The 14,208-nt window shown below is 36.4% G+C and overlaps 1 protein-coding gene across 5 annotated transcripts in view; it reads right to left on the reverse strand.

Moving 5' to 3' along the window:
• Positions 1 to 14,208, reverse strand: part of SLC44A1 (solute carrier family 44 member 1) — a 100,799-nt gene that overhangs the window by 79,336 nt on the left and 7,255 nt on the right. For 4 of the 5 annotated variants that reach the window (XM_072922691.1, XM_072922690.1, XM_012577372.5 and 1 more), the window contains exons 2-3: positions 5,557 to 5,646; positions 3,366 to 3,508 (exon numbers count right to left, since the gene is read on the reverse strand). In XM_072922691.1, coding sequence (XP_072778792.1) covers positions 3,366 to 3,508; positions 5,557 to 5,646 — 233 coding nt within the window. The remainder of the gene's footprint in view (positions 1 to 3,365; positions 3,509 to 5,556; positions 5,647 to 14,208) is intronic. The other variant, XM_072922692.1, reaches the window with a different exon arrangement.

Consider the following 14,208-nt stretch of genomic DNA (forward strand, 5'->3'; position numbering starts at 1 on the left):
TGAAAAAGACCCTTCATATCATCTATTCTAATAGTAAATGTACTGCCAAGTCCACCACTAAACAACATCCCTAAGCACCAAATTGACACTAAATAAATAAATTATCTTCTAAATACCTCCAGGAATGGTGACTCAACCGCTTTCCCAGGCTTGATAACCCTTTTGGCAAAAAAAAAAATTGTCATAATGTCCAATCTAAAGCTCCCTTTGCATAGTGTGAGACCATTTCCTCTCAACCTGTCACTTGTTACCTGGGAGAGGAGATTGATTCCTCCATCCTTTCAGGTAGCTGTAGAGCAATAAGGTGAAACTGAGAGCTACTAATCTGAAGATTAATAACACTTAGACAAAGCTAGCATCTTAAATATTACCTAAAAATTAAAAACTAGAGTGCACAGCCCATGCGGCATGTTACAGGAGCTGTAATGACCATGCTGCAACATGGAGTAGAGAACCAAGCAAAACTCCCCCAAAAAAACTGCCTAAGAGGGTATGAAGATTACCACATGGCAACCACTTGGCAACACAACAGCAAACCAATGAAAAGCAAAACCACTCGAGGTCCTAATAGTGCTCCTATTAATAATTCCCCAGGTATTTCTTTGTTCAGGCTCTCTTTTTTCAAGACACATAGACTGAGCTACCAGGTATCATAATTGATCTGTGCCATCTAATGGAGATGAGAGTCCAGTGCCAAAAATTTCTTCATCAGAAGGGCATATATAGTTTCACTCAACCGAATTCTCTGTGTACAGGCTGCAAACCATCCTGAAAACCTGGGTTTTCCCATTACCTAAAGTTAAAGCATTTCCTGGGGTCAAAGGCATGTGCTCAGGCATAATGCCACCCTAACTATACTCCATAACATCATATGCACACCTCCTAGTACTTGAGTAGACAGCACAAACTGAATTTTGTCCAAATAACAACATACTGGTGATCAAAAACCAGACTGAACTGGCATTTCAGAGACTTGCATTTGACTGCTGTGATTACCATTTATTTGTAAATAAAAGGTCATTTTTTAAACTCTTTATTACTACCAGAACTTGTAAAGCAAGGAGCTTACTTGAAGCAAATAGGTTTAATTAGAATTCATTGCCAGATCTAGAGTATTATCTTGTGTCTGACTGTAGAAAACAGACTATTAAAGTGTGTTGTGGTTACTTTGTAAAAACAAAAGGATGCCTGATCCACTCTTTGTTCATGAGACCGGGCTGTAAAATCCTCCTTCCCAATACTTCATCTCACTGGTTTCAACATATCTGATGTACACAGAGCAAATCACATCCCTGTGAGAACTCTGCTCTTTACCTTTACCACCAGATTTCCATATCCACACAGACCACATCAATTTCACTTCCACATTACAGTGCTTATGGGTTGCTGTCATATACAAGGAAGAAAATGTTACTTTTACAGATGATTTAACTTTTCAGCCCTTGGACTAGGAAATGAAAATGGAATTACCCTGCAAGCAAAATGAAATGAGAATAACTTCATGTTTCCAGAGCCCCATTTGTGGAGCTTTCAAGTCTTTTCTTTCTCTACACAAACTGAAATGTACAGGCACGAAGAAGAGTTTATTTTTACCGTCTGTCTGCTAAGTGCTCCTATAAAAATAGCATTAAATACTCCCATGAACTCCACCTCAGACACTGTAGGAACTCCATCTGCTAGAGACAGATGCAAAGCAGATAGCTTTTTTAATTTTCTTGGCAATTTTTCAGAAGAAACTATGAGGTGTGAGAGAAGGAAGGATCACTCACTTATATAAGAACCAATCGCTTCCAAAACTGGATACCTTGGACTATACCAGGCACTTCATGTGAACAGTTAAAGAATAATCTGCTTCAGAGGGTTTTCTCTTAACCAAATAGAGATGATTATAACTCATATGTGTGTATCTATTAATTTGCGTAGATCATGCCTCAAGCTATAACATCTTTACTAGAAAAGCATAATTCTTTTGAACCTCATTAAGACATCTTGACAAACAAGAGACTCTGTCAATTAGCTGCGTTTAAAACAGTCTCTTTTTTAATCTGCTGTTTTTTGAGCTTGCATTTAAAAGATGAATTTACTTAGTGGTAGATGTTTCCCCACATGATGGTCTGACTTATGTCACATGTAGAAGACTATCACAATATTAATTATTACATTTCAATAAGGTGTCTGAATTTCTCTACCTTCACATGAACTCAGACACCATTTCCTCCTAAGGGTAAGCTTAAAATTACGATTTTAAAACTTGCATTTTTTCTCAGAGCACTAGAATCACAATTCTGTACTGTATACACGTGAGTTTAGAAAGTGCTAAAATGTTTCTGTAAAAAATAGGAAAATTCTGCTGCATAAACTTTAAGACTTTCAACCTTCTTGAAAGATCAAATTAGATTAAGAAATTATTTTACTGACAAAAGATATCAGTAAAAAGTTCCAGACATTTTATTTATCTCAAATCTTTCTGGTAACGGCCAATTATATATCTACATTAAATCTTAAATGAGATACTTAGAAGTCTTTAGAATAGCAACTCAAAATTAGCAGATCTCAGGAAAGCAACCTTCCAAAATAACTTATGAAAATCATTAATCTTCTGTTAGTCTGAAAGTGTGAATCAAAAGGCTATCATACTCAAAATTTAGTAACTTTTTAGCTCCTTGAAGTAATTGATGGTGAAAAGAACACTTTTTTTGGTAAGTTAATATCACTGTACTAAGCTAAACAGTTTACTTCCTTAAGTCTCCCAAGTTGTACAGGACTCTGAGCTTGTCTGAGTGCAGTGTGATGTCTTCCTGTACAACAGATAGGAAGTACCTGAACTTTGAGTATGAGTTTTAACAGGACACTGTTTAATTAAAGCTGTGTGCACCTCTAAAGTTTTGTGCATGTTCTCCAAAAGTCACATACATACATTACACCTACAGTTTAAATTTTAAAGTCTTATTCTAATGTGCCAGATATATCTCATCTCCCCTTACAGTGGCAGAAACCAAGCAGACATCAAAAGCAAACACTGATATCAAAGCCTGCTCCCAAATATGAGAATACTCGTCACACCTAAAACTCTAACAAACACGATTTTTCATCAGCCTAGTACAATACCCTACATGAAATGGATACTGAGAAAAAGTAACTTCTCAATGTCTTAGCTGCATTCATATTACATATCTGCCAAAATATAGTCTAACATTGCTATTTATTACAAAAGATTGCTGTCCTCTAAGTGAGAAAAATTTCAAAGGACAAGTAGGAATGAGTTAACACATCCCTTTTGCCACCTTATTTAAAACCACTTTCAAAGAAAGAAAGGTTTTGCCTTTCCTGGTTTAGAGAATGTAAAAATTGTATTACATACTTACTTCTTGTGTGTGAGGTCCAGACCACTGTTGACTATTCCCTCCACCTTGACATTTTTCTGTCCACAAATATTTCCATAACTGTCATATCCCGAAAGCAGTCTTGCAGCTGCTCCTGTAGCTATTGAAAAGCCACAGATAAAACCCTGGAAGAATACAAAAACCCCACAGTTTAGCAATACTCTGTTTGAAAGATGGGAAAAGTCAGTTTTATTAATTTATTTCTAAGCAGAGGTTGTCTAACAATTCTTTCAGACTGGAAAGGGAAAGACAAGCACTATCAGAGAGAACTGTTGTGCAATAATAAAACTGAATGCAAGCTAAAAGGGGATTCAGACATCTAATACTGGATAGAAGCAGAGTTATGACTCCCGTATGTGGTTTATTTAAAAGTCATACTGTCAGCAAGTGGACATGAAGCAGAAGGGAGAGATCAGCAAGTACACAAGGGCAGGCAGTGAAGGAGATCTACAAGCAGAGATGGGTTGCTATGCATCTTAGACAATTCCACACAATCCAGATTTTCTTGCTTTCAGATTTTTTTTTCTTTGCTTTAAATTAAGTACTTTCAAAGATGAGCTGGAATGAAGAGGCCTATCTAACACAAGTTTCTTTTAAGGAAATCCTCTTAAAGCAAGTGACCGGGTCAAGGCCACTATGGTTTCAGACGCTGGTTTTAAATGCAGGAAAGAAACAGATGCAAAGCAAGATGGTTCAGACCATCCAAGTAATGTGGAAAATACCCTAACTAGGCAGGTCTTGCTGTGAACTTTCAGAGATATTTCACAAGCAAAACCAAGATTAAGGCAATGATCATGCAAACAAGAGATTAGCCCAAAAGCTTCATTAGCAAACCACAGACAGGGAGAAATGAACCATCAGCTCACTCCAGTACCACCAATGAACTGATTTTACATGTGAGACAGGCTAAGATTTGAGAAGTGGAACTGGAATAAACAGCTGAGACAAGTGCATGGAGCAACAGATGGCAGTGGCAGGATCAGATGAAATGATGACAACAGGTAACGATGTTGGCAAGGAACAGTGAAAATGTGGGTGGTTCACCTTGCAAGTGAAGTCTCCTAGAACAGTACTATGTGACCCAGTCGGATGATTTCTCTGTATATTACATTGCTCAGACAGGAAAATCTGGGACACTCGTGCAGGAAAACGAATTCATAATTGGGGGAACAGGTAAGCATAACCAAATAATCAGAGAACATCAACAAAACCAGAAAAGAAACCAAATATAAAAGAGAGCTGGCTGTTTCAGGAAGCGCTGTGCTCTTTGCAATTTAAGATATTCACATTACAGTGACAACATAATTTATATGATTCTAAATAATCATTATAACTTTTACATTTTAAGCCCAACCATTGAAAAACACCCTGGGGAAAGTAGAAGAAATTTTTCAGTGGAATTATTCCTAACACCAGAGACCGAGGGATAGCAGAAAAGAAATCTGAGAGCACATTAAGTCCCAAACCCCCCTAAGGACACCTGCTTGCAACACAGCAGTACAAAACAGCAATGGACATTCTCTGTTTATGAAGAGTGGCAAACATAGGTCCATGAAACAAAACCAGATGGAAAGAAGTGTACTTCTACATTAATCTGCAGGTTTTAGAGGTTTGGGCTTTTAATAAAAAGTGTAGAATGTTGTGAGGCTGACTTGAAAAAGGTGATGACAGAGGACAGAAGTGTTAAAACTTTGAAAGAAAGATCTTATTAGTAATGTGTTTTTTTTAACAATAGCTGCTTCTACTAAGTATACAATAAAAATAAATTAACAAATAAACAAAAACTCAGTTAACTCTTTGGTAGTCAGAATTTTTGTTTCTTACAAAAAAGTTTACTGTGACTCACAGAATTGCTTACCAGACTCCAGCTCTCATTTCTGGGACATGCATAAAGAACATGAGCAAGTGATAATTCATCTCGCTGAAAAATCACCTACCACTGAGACCACAGTTTCAGGTGAAGAGGAGCTGGAGCAAGAATTGGCACCAACAATAAATTATGGATCCCCACCTTTGATATGTACCCATTTTTGTTCTACAGCTGATGCTTCCCATGTAAACATACCCTGATTTTTGCCAGTGATTAAGCTACTGACAGGTTTTAAAATTCCTTTTTATGAATGCAAACTCTTTAACAATATAACGTTTACAAAATCATCTGAGTTTCATTTACCATTCCTATGCAGAAGAGGATGAATAAGAACAACCATGGTACATCTGTGCAGCTGTGGTCTTCCAGAGGCTTCCACTCTCGCTTGGAACTCTTGTGTGAGAAGAGAGAGATGAGGTTAACAACACTTTAATTGTCTGCTTATAATAGAAAAAGGCAGAAAATTATTCTACAGGTAATTTACCCACAGCAGGAGCCATCTTTAAATGCCAAGATAGTTGAAGAAGCTTAGTTGAAAGACTTAAAAAGTAAGGCTCATGTGAAATTCCAAAAGAAGTGCCTCCACAGGAGCTAGATCACCAAATAGTTACCCAGAAAATAGTTAATTTATCTAGAAATTTACAAATATTTATCCAAAATACAGGTTATTTTTACTTATCTTTTTAACAGGAAACAGAGATCAATGGCATGAAACTGGCAATATCGCCTATTGCAGTCTTCTACAGATACCTTTCAGTAATCTGATTTCCAGGAAGGATTAAACTTTTCAAAGACCCCTAAGTTTTCAAATACTATTGGCAGACTGAACAAGAACCATGCATGTAGAAAGGAGGCAATAAATTGCTGTTTAAGGAAGGTTTTCTACCTGCCATAAGGCAGCTGAGCTTAACACTTCAGTGAAGAAATCCTTCATCTGTATTGCTATGGTGCCAGAAAGGAAAGTTGTGTAATTAAAGGTTGGAATACTCAATGATGGAGGTAGCTGTAAGCAATTCAGATAGTTTGCTGCTCATGAGGTAAAAATTCTCAAGTATGTATATATCACTAAGATAATTAAGAGTCTTATAAACAGTCATTTAGGCAAAAAGGTTTCAGGAAAAGAATAAGCACTAGCTATAACACAAAACTAACCAGCAAATCAGAATTAGTTATAACAAAAATACTGATTACAGCTACTATTAAAAATACCAGTTAAACTGACAAGTTTTTTCAACAGGCTCCCAAACACTGAATTTTTAGATATACTGACTGAGACACAAAAACTGTAGACACAGTTTTAATCCTTGAAGAAGAAAACGCTCTCAGGGAAGGTTGCGTCCGCCACCACCACGGTGGTGAAGAATCTTCAAGATTTTGCTGACAAGGTAGCAAATGTCAATACTGAATTAGCACTGAATGGCTGGATGAAATGTCAACAGCTTTTAACTCCAGTATGTATTTTGCATATTTTTAATTAAAAAAAAAAAAAAAAGCAATAGCATGTAACTTGCATGATATTAGCAAGGTGATTTTTTCGGTATTCATAACTTTGGCTTTTTTCAGCACAAGCACAAAGCAACCTTTTCATGTATTACCATTAGAAAGCTAAAAACTGGGTAAATAACTGAAATCCAGCATGCATCAGACTTCAAAAAATGCAGTTTTTTAAGTAGTCCAACTTTGCATTGGGGAATTCCAAGCTAATTTTGCAATATTTGTTAAGGAGGTTCCATTTGCAGATGTGATAAATACAGTTTTGCAGATATGATAAATACTGTAATTCAAACTGTAAATCCACTGTAGGTTCTGAACAGTAAAACTTCTTTAGATTTTCCTCAATAACCAGTAGTGAGAGGTGCTAAAAGGTCACATTATGCACTCTACAACCCACATTTAATAAACTGAATCTTCTGATCCTAGCGGTTCATACTTATAAGTAACACACTTTGAACTTAACATTTAAAACAAGATTGTGACATTTATGTTGTTATAATTAGCATAATCATAATTGCATTAAATACGTAAGGCTTCATGCTTCCTATTCCTAAATTCACTCCAAGAACTCTAGATTCTTTAAAAATTTACTTTTATTTACAAACAGCAGAGATAAATTTCAGCTACAGCTGCTGTCTTAAGAGCAAACTGCCCTTGGCAAAAGAGGGAGCAGCAAAATGCACTGCAGAGTGTGCTTTGGTTTGGTTTTTTTTATCCTCTCTCTACCATCTGCATACAAAATCTTTTAATAGGATTTTTAAAAGCCTCTAGAACAGCTCTGGCAAGGATTTCAGTTGTCTGACTAGTCACAGTTACCTTAAGTAATCCATTTTACTTACTAAGTGGACTGCAATTTATATGTTAAAAAGAAACTTCAAATTCCATAATGTAGAACATAGTCAGAAAGTTACACAGATAAATTAATTTTCTGCCTATGGTTCTTACTATGCAGAAAAAAAGCCAACTTTAAAAAAAAAAAAAAAAGCATTAACAAAACAAATTCAAAAAACCACAAAAAAAATTTAAAAAAACAAAACAACAAACCAAACCCGCCCCCCCCCCCAAAAAAAAAAAAAACCAAAAGAAAACCCAGGAAGGTATTCTAAACAAAAGAGTTCGTAGAAGGAAACTCAACAGGTACTCGATACTTACTAATTTAAAATCTAACCACCTAGCATGGTAGCAAGGTATGAAATTATACATGTTTAAAACAACACCTCTCTCCTCTAGCCTGTCCAATCTTTCTTGTCCCCAGATCTCACTAAACCCAAGCTAGCTACCATTATCTGTCTACTATTTTCTTCCCAGTTGCTTCCTTGTATTGTGGATTCCCAATGCATCCTGTTCCACAGCTTCACAGTCCTTTATCCTTGTCTTTGATGTTGGTGTCTGTGCCTCTCCAGCGATTGCTCCCTGTGTACTCTACACCCTCAGGCATTTACTCAAGACTGATTTTCATGCTGTGGCGACATAAACTGTTAATCTATGGTCAATGTAAGGCCTAACAGAGGTTGTTTGTTCTGCAATCTGTAAACTATGCTTGTACCCATTGTGACTGAAACGCCATAACATTTTAGCAGACATGCTTTGCCTGATATCCTAGATCAGCATTTCTACTCATTTTAGCTTTTCTTCCAGATAGATTAGGAGCCTGCAGTATTTGCTTATGCAAGAAAGCTAGAGAAAAAAAAAATTGGAAATTCTTTGATTCATTTCAAGTTTTCCTTTAAAACAGAGCTTCCATAATTTATACTATGGTCTCTAAGGGTATACTTGCCACTAACAAAGCATGTACTGTCATGAAAGCACAGAGAATCTGAAGCACTATCAGTCAGAAGGGAAAGGCTGGCAAATCAGTCTTTCTCTCCAAGACAAACTTCCAGGTTGGGAACATTTCCTGCTCATAACAGCTCTTCTGTGCTGATTTTATAAGTTATTTACTCAAAAACGAAAATAAGCCTGTTCAGAAGTTTACATCTATCTATTTTGCACAAGACTTAGCAAACTCAAAACCAAATCAAAACCCCCAGGTGCCACAATTTTAAAATAATGCTTTAGTACTACACCCTAGAAAACTGGATATCTACAATTAAGACTTCTCTTGCAAAAGAGGAAGCAGGAAGAATGTCATGACATTAAGTATTGGTTTTTCCTAGCTGAATTCAGAACTATACGTTCTCAAGACTAAAAGTACTTGCATGCAAATGCAAAAAGGTTATTTTCTTGGTATTCATTGCATCCAATTGCTCCAAAACCAAAACAGATATCCCCCTTCCAGATTTCTTTATTACTGCCACTTACAAAATATACCTTTGCAGCACCAAAGAGTAGGTCTCCTCTGCATACTGCAATATACTTCTGTACAGGAATTGCCAGAACCACCATAGCCAAAACCACTTTCACTGTAAACTGTAATAGCAGCACTGGATGCTGCCATACAAGCACTGATGTGCCATAACCAGAGTGAAACCCATATAGGAGCATAAAAAGATGAAAAAACACAGCATTTTAACAGGAGATTACAGATGCAGGGAGCTACAGAGAATTTATTTTGAACACGAAGTATCTCATGCAATGTAAAATTTGGGAGTGATGAGACTGAAGCAAGAAGCCCATTAGAGAACATCTGCAGCACTACATATACAGATAATCAAGCCATGGGTAGGTAGCAAAGATAAGATAAGGATAAAGATGGAATCTCTATCAACTGATGATGTTGCAACATCATGATGGTACAGGAAGCAGAAAGAAAACGTTTTGTGGTGGTCAGATGACTTGTTTCAAGAAGAAAATTCAGGTGCTAGTGAGGCAAGAGGGCAGAATTAAGGACAACCCAGTGAATAACTGGCATGAGTTACGACCACTGGATGAAAAGGAGTTGCAGGTCAGAGCCTAGAGGTTAGACTCTAGGCTCCACTTTAGCTAGTGAGTATAAAAAAAAACCTAAATTTTTGGACTGTAAAGCTGAACTTCCAATTTGTATATGAACATGAGGTTTTAAGAAAAATGTCACAACTTCAGTCAGATAGTTAAGTACACTGATGTTAAGATAATTTGTTACAAAACCCTGTCCCAGGGACCATATTAATCTAACTACATCTCCTTCAAATTCTCTATTGTTTCATCACCTTGATGCGACATCCTGACCCAGAATACATACAACTTTAATTCAATACAGAAGAGTAAATAGACATAACTGCTCTTTGTTTATTTAAATTAAAATTCAGAAATTATTGGGTAGCTAACTATGTTCATAGAAGACAAACAGCCACTGTGCACAGAGCATTAATAAATGGCCTTTAGAGGAAAAAAAGGATTTTTTGATCTGTATCTTTTTTGATACCATCTGACATCTTTTGTGGAAACTGCCGAAGTCCTGCAACATCCACCTTTCCTAGAAGGCAGACTGGTTCTGATAAAGTACCAGTGATTCAACTGATCATAAAAATAGCATTTACTTTATTCCAGTAGCATTGGGAGTATAGAATACATAAATTTTACACCTATGATGCATGTTCAACCTTTCGAAATTGGGGGGTCCATTTGCAATACTGGGGCATACCACCAAGTTACATATAAGGGCATGCCTCCTTGGGAATTGGACAAGCCAGCTTAAAAAGGTGATGACAAAGAAGTCATCCAAGAAGCTGTCATCCAAGACCAAGAAGCTGTCCTGCAAGCCAAGTTTAACCCTGCACCTTCAAATGCTATTGAAATATACCCACAAAGAAGAAAAAGAGAGTTCTTGAAACATTTATCAGTGTTTGCTAACAGCCATTTAAGGAGATGCTATTTTACCCATTTTACATCTTTACAAACTAAAGAACAGTACTAATTACATGTTGACCTTTACTGTGAAGCATTCTGCCCACAAATAAGATAAGCCATAATTTACTAGTTTACCAAACTGTTTCCAAAGCAAGAGGTTTAACAGATATGGCATTTTTCTGTCCAAGACATGGTAGACTTTTCTACATTATGCAGCTGTTTAAAAGAAGAACTGGCAGCAGCTGCATATTACCCTAATGAAACTTCTTCCACCTCTGAACAGACCTTGATCTTAGAGCCTAAAGAGAAAGAGACCACGAGTCCTCACCCCAAGCTTACACTCAATTCCCCACAGAAGTACACTTCAGAAAACAAAAATAAAACTCAAATGAACTAATTGTCTCTGTAAAACTTTCATGTGGTGAATATACTGTTTAAGTGTGCACAACAAAGTCTTGAAGAATGAAGCCTACTTTCAGTTCATGACATTACTAACCATGTTACATTTTTATAAAAAACCCTTAGCTTACTCCACCAGGAAGTATAAGAATACTGTATACAGCTGACTTAGTTAAAATGTTCACCATTCTCTAGAGACTTCCTATGCATGACCTATAAGGTGCTCAGACAAAGCACTACACAGCAGCTTACAGCACTTTATCATGAATTCAGACAATCTCTCAGGTTCATAATAAAACTTGTTTATTATACAGCATATTATTGGTACACCTCCATTACTACTGGAACAGGAAATCACACCAGCAAGTGCAAACTTTTACTCTACTAAACCATACCAGTTCCCTGGAAGAATGAACTACACTGTATTGATTAGAATACCTCCATAAACACAATAAAACAATTATTAGTGTAGACTTGGCCTGGATCTACCTCTGGGAAAGAGGACTTACTGCTCCAACCTCAAAGAGCTTGTTAATGGTTGCATTCTCATGGGAGGCAGAAGCTTGAGTTGCCAGAGACTTAAAAAGCCAAAGCAATGTCTCCCACTTAAAAGGACAAAAGAGCTTGTCACTGTAGCACTGCCGCAGCATGTCCCAGTCATCTCTAGAAAGAAGCCAAAACACCTTGGGATAATTCCAAAAGGGACTCCAGAATAGGACATGAAAGTCACAGTGAAGTCCAGCATTCCATTTTTGTAGAACTTCTGCTTCAATCTCATTACAAAACACTGTATTTTTCAATTTACTGCAAAGCAGACACTAGTCACATTTTGTACCTACTGCCATATTTTATTTTATTGTATTTTTATTGCATTTTATTTTATTTTACATAGAGGCACCCATATCCTTACTTTCCTAACAACTTCACAATCCACAACCTCTTCTCCAATGCCCTGTCCACTGAAAAGATCCACCTGCCCGTTACAAGTATGAAACTCAAAAATAATGCTACAAGAAGTTTTCTGATGGTGTAATACTGCTTTATCCACCAAAAAGCAATGAATTTATCCTTTGCTTCTCTTCAGATATTAAGAATACCATGAATTCAATATGTCCACATCTTCTATTTTGCTAATGGTACCAATAGTATTTATAAGTTTTTAACATAAGGTAAACAAAATTGAGATCACATAAGGTATCACTTACATTATTACTAATGGTGTAATATAAGGATGTTTATCCTGAAAACTAATACATAGGGACTTCACCCTTGAATGTCATGTTGTGTTGTAGATCATCTTCCATTCATCTTTAGTCAACTCATACTAAATATTGCTTCAAAACTCCTTGATTACATACCTCCACCTCAATCAACAACTTAAATATTTATCTTGAAACATAACACAGCTGATTAAATAAATCTGACATAATCAGCACACCTGCTGCAGTTCTGAAGTTTAGAGATCAGGCCATCTCCAGACAAAAGTTCTGTTTTTTAAGTCTCAAAGGTATTTAGTTGTGGTTTATTTTCTTCATTATTAAGTATTTCTTTCAAAACAGCAATAAATAAGGATATTTTACAAATATCACAGTAATATTTTTCAGGGGCTTAAAATATCCATCTCAAAGCAATTTGGTACTTCCATGGTTCTTAATCATTAATAAAAAATCAGTCATGCAAACAAAACCAAAACAATGACAATAATAAACACCTAAGGCAACAAAACCAAAACAAACCACAACCCCCCCCCACCAAAAACTTACAACTTCCCCCTCCAAAACCACAAAATCAAAAAATCAAAACATTTCTTCACTTCTGAAGACATTTTGTACATACCAAGTTACTGCAATACATTTGAATTTTCTATTGCTTATCACAAAATTCCAAATTTTATTACTTCTACAGACTGCAAATGCCAAATTGCAAAATATTTTCTGACTTACAACTAGTAAAACATGCAATGAAAAACACACTTTACTTTCAAATGTTAGCTTTATCGCAGGACACCCAAAAAACCTACCAGGAATCCCAGGGCAGAGCTCTCCAATTACTGATCTCCACGTGAGATGTGGAGTACATTCCATAGAAAACGCTGTTCCTGTTCTTTGCACTGTCTTCATGTAAATTGCAGCTCATTAGGAGCTCATGGCCTGCACAGCACTGCTGTGAGAAATAACAGTGCTGCCACGTACAGGGACATTCACAGCAGTTTCACACACACTGCTTCAAAATGCATCCTACATTCAAATGTGTTTGCCAAGTGAAAATCAAAATTGCTTAAATACAAACGGACTTACAGGTTCAAAATTCTGGCATAACAAGAAAGAAAAACATTCAGGATTATATAATAAGAGGGCAGCACTTGAGGACATTGAACGTATATTAGATTAACAGGAACTAATACTAAGAAAGCTCTATATGATTTATGTAAGAACAAGTGGGAGGAGAATGGAAAAGGAAATATATCAAGCCCTTAGCTTATTGCATAAACATACTTCCTTATAACTAGACAATAATTTTGCAGTTTTCCACTGCAAACTATAGGAAGTCTGACAAAGCATTTGCAGAACCTGGTTAACATGACCTTGAACAAAGTACTTAAATGACTTTCCTGTTTTGTTTCTGTAGATCTGCATACAACATTCAGAGGTCTCTTCCTCTGTCAAATATCTGGAGTGCAGCAAGAGTGGCTCTGATGTAAAACAAAACCAAAACAAAACAGGCCTGTGCTCATTTCTGCTGTAGACAGCTGCCTTAACTACATTAATTAAGAGCAGGAACAATATATATTATCAGGTACAAGTCACCATATTCTGCTTATGCTCTTCACCATAGTCTAGCAACACTACTGATAAAAATAGCAGCTGCTAGAAACTAGCATGTAAAAGTGCAGTATGGAATCAGCTTTCCAATATACCAGCAATCATATTCTATTCTTATACTGCATTGCATACTGGGTGTTGAAATATTAAAGCAGAAAAAACTAAATTTTTGGACTGCAAAGCTGAACTTCAAATTAAGTTGGCACTTTTCGCTTCTTAAATATACATACAGATGCTCTTGAGGCTGTTGTCATACAAATGTACACTTCTATTCCACATTAGAAAATGGCTTACCTAGAAGATTGAAAAGAACAAAACAAAATACCCCAAAACAACCCACAAAAAAAATAAAAAAGAAAAAATAAAAGAAAAAATAGAAGAAGGGACCTAGCAAAAGCAGGCCAATGAATGCAATGACATTTATTTACTGCATAAGTCTGGAAAACGTCAAAGTGGTAGAATGACCTAAAAG

The sequence above is a fragment of the Taeniopygia guttata genome, chromosome Z, assembly GCF_048771995.1.
Source record: "Taeniopygia guttata chromosome Z, bTaeGut7.mat, whole genome shotgun sequence".
NCBI lineage: Eukaryota > Metazoa > Chordata > Aves > Passeriformes > Estrildidae > Taeniopygia > Taeniopygia guttata.